The sequence below is a fragment of the Centruroides vittatus genome, unplaced genomic scaffold (assembly GCF_030686945.1).
Source record: "Centruroides vittatus isolate TY-2023 unplaced genomic scaffold, ASM3068694v2 contig_401, whole genome shotgun sequence".
Lineage (NCBI taxonomy): Eukaryota > Metazoa > Arthropoda > Arachnida > Scorpiones > Buthidae > Centruroides > Centruroides vittatus.
This window is the reverse complement of record NW_027122216.1, coordinates 1,461,314-1,475,038: the sequence shown is the minus strand read 5'-3', so window position 1 is coordinate 1,475,038 and position 13,725 is coordinate 1,461,314. Positions and strand designations below refer to the sequence as shown.

At 31.6% G+C, this 13,725-nt stretch overlaps 2 protein-coding genes across 2 annotated transcripts in view; both read right to left on the bottom strand.

The window, feature by feature from the left end:
- Window positions 1-383: 383 nt before the first annotated feature.
- Window positions 384-13,725, bottom strand: part of LOC136976548 (membrane-associated tyrosine- and threonine-specific cdc2-inhibitory kinase-like) — a 37,751-nt gene continuing 24,409 nt past the window's right edge. Inside the window, exons 15-17 of the mRNA XM_067271881.1 lie at window positions 1,167-1,262; window positions 934-1,078; window positions 384-867 (exon numbers count right to left, since the gene is read on the bottom strand). Coding sequence (XP_067127982.1) covers window positions 838-867; window positions 934-1,078; window positions 1,167-1,262 — 271 coding nt within the window. The 3' untranslated portion in view covers window positions 384-837. The remainder of the gene's footprint in view (window positions 868-933; window positions 1,079-1,166; window positions 1,263-13,725) is intronic.
- LOC136976536 (tigger transposable element-derived protein 4-like) lies at window positions 9,598-11,823 on the bottom strand. Its single transcript, XM_067271845.1, has one exon. The coding sequence runs from the start codon at window positions 11,443-11,445 to the stop codon at window positions 9,712-9,714; it is 1,734 nt and encodes a 577-aa protein (XP_067127946.1). The 5' UTR covers window positions 11,446-11,823; the 3' UTR covers window positions 9,598-9,711.

The following is a 13,725-nucleotide window of genomic DNA, read 5'->3' as shown; positions in this document are numbered from 1 at the left end:
TATATTTAAACGCACACATTAACTACAGGGTCGAATGAGCTTACGTAACCTATTATTAACTATTAATACGGAGCTAGATCACCCCCGATACAAAAATGGACGAGCACCTGGTGGATAGTCGTGTTGCATGACTGTGGAAATGTAACATTCAAGGGCAGTGGAAGGTCAAATCGGTGGAATATGGAACATTGGATGTGGGACAAGGTCTGTTGACAGTGGGAAGTAGAGCTAGATAGCTCCGATTCTAGGGGGTGAAGGTTGTTTCAACCTTGAAGCCGTGAATTGCACAAACGTCATTTATTGATACTGACACGCTTTTATTTTCATGTATTTACCGTTACAGCTTTTAACTATTAATTTATTTATTTACTTATCTCTCCATATTAAAAAAATTATTTCTTTATTTTGACTGATAAGACTTACACTCTACATTTTAATTAAAAAAATATACACTTTGGTTTATAATAATATCGCGATATTCGTTTGTGTAAAAGATTTAATAAGGTTAAATTATTATTTAACCTTTCAGCAATTGTAATTACTATTTTCTTAAGGCACAAGATAATAGGTCTTTTAAAAAAATTTTTTTAAGAATATTTAAAATTCTTATCATTTTAGTGCGTATGTCAGTCAAACCTCTATCTGCGCTACTATTTAGAATCTATCTAAATCACAGTTGTAAAACAGTAATGTGTCTCACAAGCCTGCTTGGCTTCAGTCTGGCCATATGTCAGAAAAAATACAGCAAAAATTATTGTTGAAGACGACTATACAATTCCAAAGAATCATAATTTGATCAATTAAAAAACAAAGGCGTTTGACTAATCTGTACATAATTCATGTCTCTTCAGATGCTGCTTCAAAAACCTAAACATATTTCGTAATTAATTTTATTTTACATAAGATTTTTGTTGTGAACAACATTCTACTTACGTTCATTAAATTTCTAGGTCCAATACTAAAATTTAAAACTTCTTCCTCGTCATTAAAAGAACTGTTCTCTCTGATTTTTTTTGCAGATCTTTCCATCATCTTTCTATAACTAGGACTAGTTAGAGAAAATTCATTCATTTTGTTCCTATATTTAAGAAGAATTATATATGTATTATATATATATATATATATAACATCTGCTTATTTTTCTATAGATATATCTATAAACTAACCTCCATTTATTGGGCGAAGGGGAAAAAGGAGTAGACACGTTACGAGCTGGCCTTTTAATCATGGCTGGAGTTGAATTTACAAGTCTGCCATGAAAACTAAAAATATATTTAAATCACAGAAAAATTTAATTTGACAATCTTTAAATACCTTCCATTAATTACAAAAAAATCAGATATGAATCACTGCCAATACACAATTGTATTTTTTATAATTTATTTTCCTGGTGTTAAGGCAATACAATATGACATTATTGTAAATATGAAACAAAATTATTTTATATCATTTTTGGCATAAATTATTATTCAAACCATTTTCTGTACCTTTTAAAAATCATGGTCACTGAGTCATTAACACTTGTACCCTTATTTAATCAAAGAACTTGTCAATAATTTTCTGAACAAAGCCAATTTTATAACATTGCATTATGAATATAGTATGAGTAAAACTTAATTCATTTTGTTATTTCTAACTATAACAATAATGGAAGAACTGTATATTATTTTTCAAATTTATTATAATATTCTTAAAGTATAATAATTCAACTTTAATTACATCTTTGCTTTTAATTAAATTATAATAAGGGACTTAAGTATTTTTTTAAAAAAGTAGGAAAATTGCATTTACTAACTATTACTTCACAATATCACATAAATCACATTATACTAAACACACGTCAGTGAAGAAATTCTGAAACAATGTATGTTTCAGAATTTCTTCACTGACATGTGTTTAGTATAATGTGATTTATGTGATATTGTGAAACACTAATGGCCCATGACTTGTGTAATGTAAGCATACATAACATGAATAGATATGGTGCCATTACCATTTCATATTCTCATGCCCAATTTTGACACCTTTTTTTTTTTTATAAACTTAGTTGTTGATTGATTATTATTTGCCCATCTGATCAATAGTTGCACTAACTTTATAAGATAAAATCTCAGCAGCAGTTAATTTAAAAATCATAAGTCATCTTTCTTATACAGATTCATGCAGAGTAGAAGTGAGATTAGATTTTCAGATTTTATGTATAAAATAATAGATGATGAAAGTAACAGTGTAAGTATTTTAACAGATTACTTGCACCATAAAATATTTTAATTCAAGTTCCTCCAAGAATTACTCATATCTTGTTTGATTTTATAAGTAAATAACTTCTTTTTTTATATTTTGTAAAATAATCTATAAAAACAAATTAACGAGAACACAAAAACTTTATGGTGTCAATCATTTTTAGGACTATTCTATTACTTTAAAAGTGTTCCAATGTTAAGAAATCCCTATGTGCAAACAGGAGTTTCTGCCATGAAGTTGACTTAAAACACTAACCACATTCAGATCTTGAATTTTTATTTTATGATTTTACTCCCAGTGCAAAAAGTTAGTATAAATACAAGTGCCCATTATAAATTTTTAATAACAAGTATTATAGTTGTTGTACTTTTATTGCATTCTGTCATATTACTATATAATATTTATATTATTCTAAGCTTTATAATTTTATTTGAATATATAATTTATGAATTTATTAGCATTCTATATAGGATAAGATTAAATAAGAGTATGCAACATCAGAGTACAAATTTTAATTTTTTTACTTGTAGCAATATTGTTTCATTTTATAAAGAATTTGTGAAAAAATATTGAGTTTTTGTAAACTCAATGTCCCTTCACTCAATTTTAAAATTGAATCTTGTGATTTTAATAGCTAAGTGAAATTTTCAACCTTCTGAAATATTTTACACTTTGTTATCTGGAATTACAATAAACTCCTTTATAAATTACACAATCAAATTTTATAGAAATTTTATTAAAAATGTGCTTGAGAATATTTCAACCTGAAACATGTTTGACTTTATGCCAGATAACTCTACAAACTAGAATTTCAAGCTATTTCATTACCATTTGTTTCCATATTAGTTCATCTCAAAAATTTTTTTTTAATGTACAGTGGTACCATGACTTGTGAGTGTCCCAGCTTAAGAGTTTTTCAAGATACGAGCTGTCTCTTGGCCAATTTTTTGCTTTGAGTTGAGAGTTAAAATTCGGGTTATGAGTCAGCTTCGGATACACTGTACCAACTAGTGGTGGAGTATGCCACAGTGAATCATAGATTAAGAAAAAGATGGAAAACTGCCAAAATTTTGCATTTTTGTTACTCTTCCAATGCATAACAGGCTAGCTTATAGATTGAACTGCAGCCTACTGTAGACCTGTTCCAAGACATACTGCCTAGAAACATCAGACATCTTCTGTCCACTCTCTACCTTTGCTATTATACTCTCACCTTTCAAAAATAAAAACCAATGCAGAACTTAATGAGTACCTGCCAGACAGTCTCGCGAATTCTATAAAAGAATTGTTTCTGTCAGAAAAATAAAAGGCTGGAAGAGTTTCAAAGTTCGGAGGAATACTATTCAATCAGTATATACCAGGTGGAGCGTCGAGTCGAAATCTCTTACGCTCTGAAAAGTTTCAAATTGTTGCCTGAAGACAAGGGAAGACCGATTGGTCTTCCCTTGTCTTCAGGCATTCATTATTTTATGTTGCTTCTTGTGTTTTGTTCTGTGAGGTGTTCGTTGTCCGAACATGAAAATCTTTCGCAAAAGTGTTCATTATCCAATCACCCACTATACTCAATAGTCTGATGAAGACTTAAGCTGAAACATTTAATGGATTTTGAATAAGTGTTTCTGATTCTGTTGTGATTAATAGAGACCCTATACAATATGGACCAATCATATGCTTTCTTATATACTATAAAATACTTCATGCATAACAAAATATACCAACATATAGAACAACACAACATTCTCACAGAGTAACAAAAAAGGCTGTCATAGAAATCACATGGTATGTGTAGAACAATTACTCATAAATTTAATCATATTATAACATGTCCAAAGTGTTATTGTGAAATGTAAAAGGCTTAAGTAAATATTTCCTGTGGTCAGTTCAAAGCATTTTTGGGTTAATGTATTGGTATTAATTATTATTCATTCTTTATGTATTAGTGTTAATAAAATTTTGTGTTATGTATTTGCATATACAGTAGAGCATCGATTATCCGACTCAATTGGGGACTGGGATTGGTCGGATAACCGAAAAGTATGAAAAAATACATTATTAGTATAGTGTATTAGGCCTGGTTTAAATACTAGCCTCCCTTTCATGGTCAAGCCAGTGCTGCCAGCTAAAACATGCAAAAATTTAACAAAAATAATATTAAAGTAGCCAAGACATAACCAAATATTGTAGCGCCACATCACTAGCGGACATTTGAATTTGCCGACTAGAATGCAGTCGGTTAACCGATAAGTCGGTTAATCGGGGGTCAGATAATCGATGCTCTACTGTATTTGTATTTAAATGTATGGTTACAGCAATACAAGTTATGGAAGAGGAGTCTTAAAATGAAAGTTGGCTCAAAATGCATTTAATAATCTATGCAACCAAAGTTATAATTCTATTTTGGATCATTGAATTGCAAGTGTATTTTCATATACATGCAAATATAAGATTGCAGAGTTTAAAGAATTATTTAATATGAGGTTTAAGTTCTAATAAAAGTGAAGTTTTACATAAGTTATTACAGTTTCTCCTACAAAAAATACTGGAACTGCCCCTAGCGATCCCAAAATCTGGAGTGAGATCCTGAGACCCAGAAGGCCAGATTCCTTGAGATACAATCAGCAGTCTTCTAAAAGCTGTAGTCCAAAACCAGAACATCTGATCAAGTAGTAACACCATCTACTGAAAAGCGGAGACATGGGACATACAACTTACAGGCCTTGTATGCAATGCTAAACATCTAAATTCACTGTTATTACAAATTTCTCATTGCACAGTATCTTTTCACAGACCCTGTACAATAAGCACATAAATCTACTCATAGCATAATTGATCACAGGAATGCATTTTACAGCATCTACATATTATTGCATACACTCCACCTACACAAAATACATCCAGCACTCATTAAGTTTCTAGAAAACATAGTGAAATACTAGAAAACACTAAACATGCACTAAACAAACCAAATACAGATAATGAGTCTGTTTAGCTGCTAGGTACCTAGCCTTAAGTCCACTTTGGGGTAAAATGTGCAATGGTAAGAATCTCTAGATACATACCATTATGCATTTTTAAATTTTTTTTCCAAAACACAGAATTTTTTGTTGCTGACCCATATAAAAAGTATCGTAAAGAAAAAATCCATAGGACTACTTACCAAGAGTAAACATACTACTATGTATGCAGTTGTAATAATTTTTGGTAGTTCAGAATCAATTAAACATGATTGCCAACATTTTTATCATGTTTTGTTTAACTGACAATATATTAACAGAAATATTTTGTCGAGAAATATTTTCTTATTTTTGCAGTATTATTTTTTTCTGTGCATCACACTTGCAAGATCATTTACAATCAATGGAGGGGTTTTGAAAAAACATGTTTAAAAGAAAATTTAAAATTTTTTGCTTTTAACCAAAATCTAAATTTAAAAAATACCATGTTCCATTTAAAAGTTCAACTTAGGTCTGCATAGCCCACTTCTGGCCAGTTTGGAAAATTGAATATCACCATTTGACAGTATACCTGATTTACTTATCAAAATTTTTAAATTTTTGATGAAACTCACTTATGTTTAAAATGGTGTTTATGGGTAGTCTGGATCACACTATGTATATGTAAGAGAGTCAATGGAAAAAGTTTTCTTAAAGGAATACATGAAAAATGGGACCATCTGGTCTAGAGACCAATGTTCCCAACATTTTTCAAATGCAAAACACTTAATAGAATAAAAAGGAATCCAGAAGAAAGGTTAAGTATTACCTCATGGGTTCCGGTTCCATATTATCATCTGTGTTAAATGTTTATTTCAAGTAAACTGTTTAAATATACCAAAAAGGAATATTTTTGTCCTATTTTAGGAAAGTTTCAGCTTCCTAACAAATCTAACTAGTCACTGTTCAAACCAAATTTGTAAAAACCAATTCCACATATGTGGAGTATTAACCTTGCTTCCAGATCAGCTAAAAATGTTAATTTTTCACTCTTTTCTCATATCAAATTTCCTCCTTCATTCTTTTGTCCTGTAAACAATTAATTAAATTCCCAATTTCTTGTTCCCAGTACTCCCATCTGGTGTCCAGTTCTATCAAGTCCTGTGCATTAATGATGTTTATATGCTTTTTTAATATTTAAATGAAACATTGCTCCAGAATTCTTATCTTCTTTGTGTTATACCAGCTAAGTATTATTTGTGGTTTCCAACAAACTTCTTTATCTAGGACCCCTTGATTAAAATTGTGCCGTTTGTGGGTCTCGGATAATGAATTTGAAATGCTCCGACCATGAGATTAACAGATCTGTAAATGTATCCTATGTAGAAAAATTTGTTACTCCCTTTACTTAATCTAATTGCATAGATTCCCAGATTTTTAACTTTTTCCACCACCTCTAACTATTCTAATTATCTGTAAAATTGAGGGTAATCTTTTAATCAATACTTGGATATTAATTTTTTACTAACAGTGTTATCATCCTGCTGTAGTTTTGCCCAACACCATGCAATGCTTTTTAACTTCTTTATTTTTTTATTTCACTCATAGATAGCCTTTTTGTCTATCTGTTTGATTTAGACAAGCTTTAACCAATCTCTATCGGTTTTTACAGGACCCATGCATGTACTGCATCAATTATCAACCTGATTTCTTGTTTGTGTACCCAGGATATGTTGTGTGTGTGACTGTTCTTTTCAGTAGTGCCCTATAACTGCCAGTTTGAGCCATCTAAACCTTTGGAGCAAGGGCATTGCCAGGGGGAGCAGAGGGGCAGTTGCCCTTCCCTACAAAATCAAAAAATTATTTAAATGCTAAGTTTAATTAAAATAATCTTCTTAGGCTTCTTGTAAGTTAAAAAAAAATGTTTTAATTAAGATATTTCTTTTCCGGTACATAGTAAATGCTTAAAACTTTATGAATCGTTTTTATTTTACCTACATACAATTCATATCCTCTATCAATTTACATCATCTTGCTCCCCTGGCCCTTTGGCTGGCATTGTCCTTGCCTTGGAGTACCAGTGACTATATGAACCAATGCTCTCTGACTTTCCATATACTTTTTGTAGCAAAAAGCAATATTGTATTAAACTGTTATGTCCAAAAAGTTTGTCTGATAAACTTCTTTGATCCATTTTGAGAATAGTGCCCACTTTATGGCTGTTAATTGTCTTTAAATGTCCTCTACTGAGCAATTGTTGTTCCAAATTGTGATCAAATTATCAATGTATGTAAAAATTAGCTTATTATTATTATTTATTTCTTTACCACTTGTGCTTTCACCCAATTTACCACTATTTCTGCTAGGTTGCCTGATACTGGTGATCCCATTGGCACTTCCACTTCTTGTTTATAAAACTGTTTATTCTGGGCTAACTTTTGGATAAAAACAATTAAAGATTAGAAAATAAATTTGGCTCTTGAGGATGGCGTTAGGTGCCATCTCTTATTAAAATTAATAATTATAATAATTAATATTATCGGGTTTAATATTAATATTAAACCCGATAACATTAAGCCAATATATCGCCATTTTAATAATTATTAATTATTATAATGGCGATATATTGGCTTAATGTTATCGGGTTTAGTACGATGTTTATTTGTATATTGTTTAATCCAACTAAAATATGAGTTGGATATTATAATGCCCAAGAAATCTGCCACTATTAAATTTATCAATGCATAGGTTTTTTTTAAATATCACCTCTCTAGTTAAAGCCACAGCTGCTTCTGTTTTAATGGATGAGAAAAGATCATCATAATCCTTGACTGTGATAGCATCTTACTGCTCTATTTCAATATGCAAGTGCTGAAATGAACAATATCTGACTTTTTATGGTATAATAGTGTGTATTTTACTTTCTATAGTAACAGTTGGTGCCTGCTTTTTCTTTGATATAGTTCTGAACAGCCAACATGGTTTGTGTACTTTCACTCTTCCATATAGTCTGGGTGATATGCCCTGTAAGTGGGTTTAAAGGTCAAGCTGGGAAGTTTGTCAAGGAAGCCAATACTAACACAGCTGAAAGCAAAACACATTTAAAGCTATCAATATATCATCCAGTACTGAAGTATTAATTTGGAGTTATAGATTGAATATATATAGAACTAGAATAATTCCAAATGAAAGCACAAACATTAACAAAATACAAATACCGCCCTAAGTCATCCAAAGAAAGAAGACTGACTTTTCCATGTAAAGAAGGCAAGGGATGAAGCCTCTCATATTTTAAACCTGCAGTACAAACACACAGACACTGCAAGAGTTTTTCTACAGAAAACATCTTTGTGTAATTAAATTGTGTGTAGAAAACAAGAAACGTCACAATTACAAAAAGCTGATCTCTTGCAGACAAACTACACCATTAAACTTAGACAAAATAACCTGGATCTAATACAATATACAAATGCTATCAGGCAGTCTTGGACTTCGAATTCCACAGTAAGTATCATAAAGATTTCAGCCAAGATCATATTAACAGAATTGTATCACACTGCTGGCTGATTCCTGGGTGCATCTTTAGAGATACACAGACAACACACACAATATACTATGACAAAGTCATAATCACAGACAAAACAACACAACATGACTAGACATCACACACATTAAACAAATTAGTACACTCAAAACTTTCCCATGAATTAAAGCACCTGTGGAGAATGGATAAAATACTTATTGTGAAAATAATCTTTCCTTTCTTGCACAAGCATTATACCATATGTATTAATCTTAAAACATAGAGCTTCACAAAAGCACCTACATTATACTACAGACTACCAGACCAAAGAAATCCTTAAACGTATACTATACTAATACTGTTTGTATCTCTCGATCTCCACATCAGAAATATCTAATCCCTACAGTGAACTATCTCTCCACATTAATTTTTTTAAATAAAAATAAAATATGCTTGCTGATTTCCCATTCAATGATATTTTAGATGAGATAGCTCATCAGTTTTGCTTGATTTGATGTATTTTTTTTATCAAAACTTTTTTGTATAAACAACATTTTAGGGAAAAAAATTAAGAAATTAAACAAAAAGTAAAGTCTAATGTGGAAACAATCTACTGTAGAGATTAGATTTTTCTCATGTTGAGACATACTTCACTAATAAACACACAAAAACAGCACATAAACAAAACTTTTTTCTGTAGTTATGACTTGATTTTAATCCAGCATAAGACTTGTTTCCTACTTGGCACCAGTATATATGCCATATAGGAAACACTCCAACAATAATAATAATCATACCAAAATATACTAGATTACTCTTATTGTAAATCATCTTGAAATTTGCAAATACTGATGATGCTAGCATACTTGATGATATCAGTTAGTTAAATATAGAAGGTTACAATTAAAAATTTGTTTTTATTGATTCTGATATTAAAAGAACATGCTAAATACAAAACAATTAATAAATCATCAAATAATACATTACAATCATTACTAGAAATATAGTAATTCAAACAGTCTTGTTTGTCTGTTGTTTTTTCTGCAACAGTTCATTAATAAAAAGCTCATATTCATAATGTTTGTGAAATTCAGTAGCTCTGTGTTGCACACCACGACGAAGTACTCGAAGAGCTGCTCGCATTTGAGCGTTTGTTGGAGGGTCCTCCACACTATCTTCTTGCCGAACAGTTTCGTTTTCGTCAGCTAATCCTTCAGAGTCTTTAGTAACAGCTTGGCATATTCCTGACGTTATCATTTGAATTTCCTCATCAATAGCCAACCAATATTCAAATTCTTCTTTCGACATACCCTGCAGAGGTTTATCTATGATTTCTTCTTCAACAGACTCTTCTTTTGATGCACGTTTTGGGAGTTTATCTACAATTTCTTGAGCAAAATCAGTTTTGTTTGCAGATGTTTCTGTACCCATTTTAAAAAATATAACCTTTTCAAAACATTTTTCAATGGTTTGCTTAGATACTTGCTTCCAAGACATCGCCAGAAGATGTAGGGCATCAAGAAAGGAAATTCTTTTAGCAATATCATTTACATTCATTTTACTTTCGGTATCATCTAATTCTTCTAAAATTCTCGTATGTAGTTCTCTTCTGTAGTAAGCCTTTAGATTACTTATAATTCCTTGACCACATGGCTGAATCAGCGATGCCGTGTTTGCAGGAAAGAAGATTATTTTAATGTTTTTTAGGGATGCATTTACAGACCTATGTGCTGTATAGTTATCTACTAACAAAACAATTTTTCGTTTCAGACACATATCCCATTTTACTAACCAGTTGTTAAAAATAGTAGTAGTCATCCAAGCATTTGCACTAGAGCGATAATCTACTGGCAAATGTTTTATACTCTTAAAACACAGAGATTTCGTTTTTTTTCCAATCACCAAAAGCCTTCGTTTCTGACCCCGCATATTAGTACAGCAGAGAACTGTAACGTGTTCCTTCAGCGAGTCCAATTCTCTGTCGTTTTCACGTTTAATCATGTAATCATAATCGGGCATTGCACGAAAATAAAGTAGCGTCTCGTCCGCATTGTAAATATTCTCTGGCGCGTATTTAACAATAATTTTCGGCCACTCCATCTTACTCCACGTCTCGGCAGCCTCGAAATCGGCGCTCTTTCTTCTGCCGGGAACGTGTCCGTACACAATATTCTCCCGTTTCTTCCACCGGCTGAACCAACCATCCGTGGCGACAAAATCGTCCTTTCCCATTTCCTTAGCTAGCTCTTCCGCCTTCTGACGCATCAGAGGCCCATTAATGGGCACGTCTTTTTCGCGAATGTTACTGAACCAATTCTTTAAAGCAGACTCGACCTGCCTATCTTTTCCGGTTCGATTTCTCTTACGAATTACATTTTCATTTTTCTGTGCCAACATTTCGATACTTGCTCTGTTTTTCAAAATCTTGCATAAAAGTGGCTGCGAGATTTGTAACTGTCCGGCAGCCTTTCGTTGACTCATTTCTGGCAACTTGTCGTAACGTTGTAAAATTTCCTGTTTTTCTTTGACAGACAAATCTTTGCGTTTGACAACTTGTTTAGCCATTATGCCGACGGACGTAGTACGTTTTAAACACTGATTATCGTCAACAATTTGAACAACGGCGAATAACTGAAGCAAAACAATTCCAAAAATTTGAACTGAACTAATGTTCAGCGAACAAATAGCGATTAGAATTCGAGGCAAGTCCGATAGCACTAATTGATAACTGATGAATTTGCGCATGCTGAGGCTGATAACACGAAGAGATACTTAAATGCCTATTTACCTGAAGATAAATCAGAATTCTGAATGAAGTCATTTTTATAGAATATACTAGTTTAGTCCCGATTGCCTTCGCTAGTTTAATCTAGTACCTCGGCGACTATTCACGTCCAAGTTGCGTTTTTATTACAATTTTCTACATAAACAATATTTCGTCCATATATATAAAAATAGTAATCGACGGTAAGTCGAAAAAAAATTAAACTTTCTTGCAAAATTGATAGTTATGTTTTTAAATAAAATAGAGATGGCGCTTGAATCGACTTCTCCCACGTTGCCAGATGTTTCTAGCTTCTGTAGCCAAAACGTTTATAAAAAGTAGCCCAAAGTAGCCAACTCAAAAAAATTTAATAATCTGAGATTTGACGATAAAATAATGAAACACATTTCGTACTTTTCCAGCAATAATTTAAATCACAGAACTAACGTTTTCTGCCCAATTTACAGGCATACAAATTGATCTGAACATAAGAATCGCAAGACTCAAAATACATGCATGCAATTCACTGCTATGTCTAGAACATAGTCATATGCAAAAAATGCAACAAACAATCTCGCCAAAATGGACTATAGAAATTAATTTTCCTATTTACTTTCTTAATATTCTTAATAGCTTCTAATTTTTTGCTATTCCATAGAACTTATCAAACCACAGTTATTTAATCTGAACGTTGACAAAGATTTCTTTATTAAACCAATATCTATAATATAATATAATTTCGAGTACAGTACATCAATACCCTTCATCAGTTTGTTTTGATTCTAAGAAAGAAAAAACAAACCAAGTGTTTTATCATCCAAAATACCGTATACAAGAACGGGTCGCTAAAATCATCCGTTGTTCCGAGAATCTGTAATATCGCAAACAATGGATTTTCTGCATAACCAGGACAATATCCGTGATTAAAAAATTTTAAGTTTTTTATTTTTAACTCTTCATATGTAAGAAGTACCAGTATTTTAAATTATTCAGTCTCTATCTTTATTCTATAGAAACACTTATGTTACAAGGTCTTATATTACGCCATACGTGTGGCACGACGAAGCTGACGGAAACTATATACTGTAAGCACAAAAAGAGGCAAATTACGTATGCACATTAGCACTTGCTTGATTTTACTAGTTTTTTAAAAAACTCGTCTATATTCGTTTTTTTACGCCGCTTTTCTGACTATTGAATACGACCGCCTGATATTCGCAATGTCAAGTACTGTACAGCATAGCCTATTCGTTTATGCTGAAATTCGTCAGGAAAGCCTTCACAAGAAAAACCCGATGGCCTCGCTAAATTTCGGCACCACACTTGGGCCAGCGTCAGAATGTACATTAGGTGACTCCTCCTCAATCGTATAGCCCGCTATCTATCTTCGTTCAATTCTTCGATTGTACCTATACGTAACGAGTGCATCGTCGAACTCTACAAATTCCCGAAAACACCCAAATATTAACTAAACGTTAAAAAAGCGCGAAGTTTACAATAAATGGGTTTAGAAACAAATCCGGTATTTCGAGAAATCGTGGTTCCGCGATCCGTTAAAGAGAGATTCTGCTGGTACTGCTTTTAATATTTTAATTTGTTCTAATCTACTTTGTACTGGGGTGTTTAGGCAATCTTATTCCTTATTTATTGTTATTATGTTTGTTTCTTGTCCCGTTTTATTATATAATATTGATAATGGCTACTAATTTGTTACTATTATAAAAGGACTTATCAAACCACAACTATTTAAGTTGAAAGTTGACTAAGAATTTCTTTATATCCGAGAATACTTTGCCCATTTCTAATAATAATAAATAAACTATGAAACTGTGAAAAATGTGACACCAGTAAATTTGCCGTTCTAGGATGAAATAAACGATGAAATAATTTAAGTAGCCAAAAAATAGCCAATGCGCCAATTTTTTGCGCCAAATTATAAAAACATAATATAGTAATAACCATATAAAATAACATGTTAATAAAACATTTGTATTTTTGAATCAAATAAATCCAAATTTAAATACATGAACATAACTAAAATTATATTAAATGAGAAATACAGCTGTTTTTCCTTTCAGGGCATTTTAATTATTAACAGAATAGTTTCCCCAGTCTTGTAATTCATAATAGATAACAGTATTAAAATAAATGGACATAATAATATTTTTTTAAATTTTATTTCCATTTTTTATTTTATATAATTATCTTATATATTTAATGCCAGAAATAATCTCTTTCCTTCATAAAATTTTATTATAATT

Excerpts from the sequence above, each read along its gene's own strand:
- LOC136976536 (XM_067271845.1), bottom strand. The coding sequence starts at position 11,445 with ATGCGCAAATTCATCAGTTATCAATTAGTGCTATCGGACTTGCCTCGA.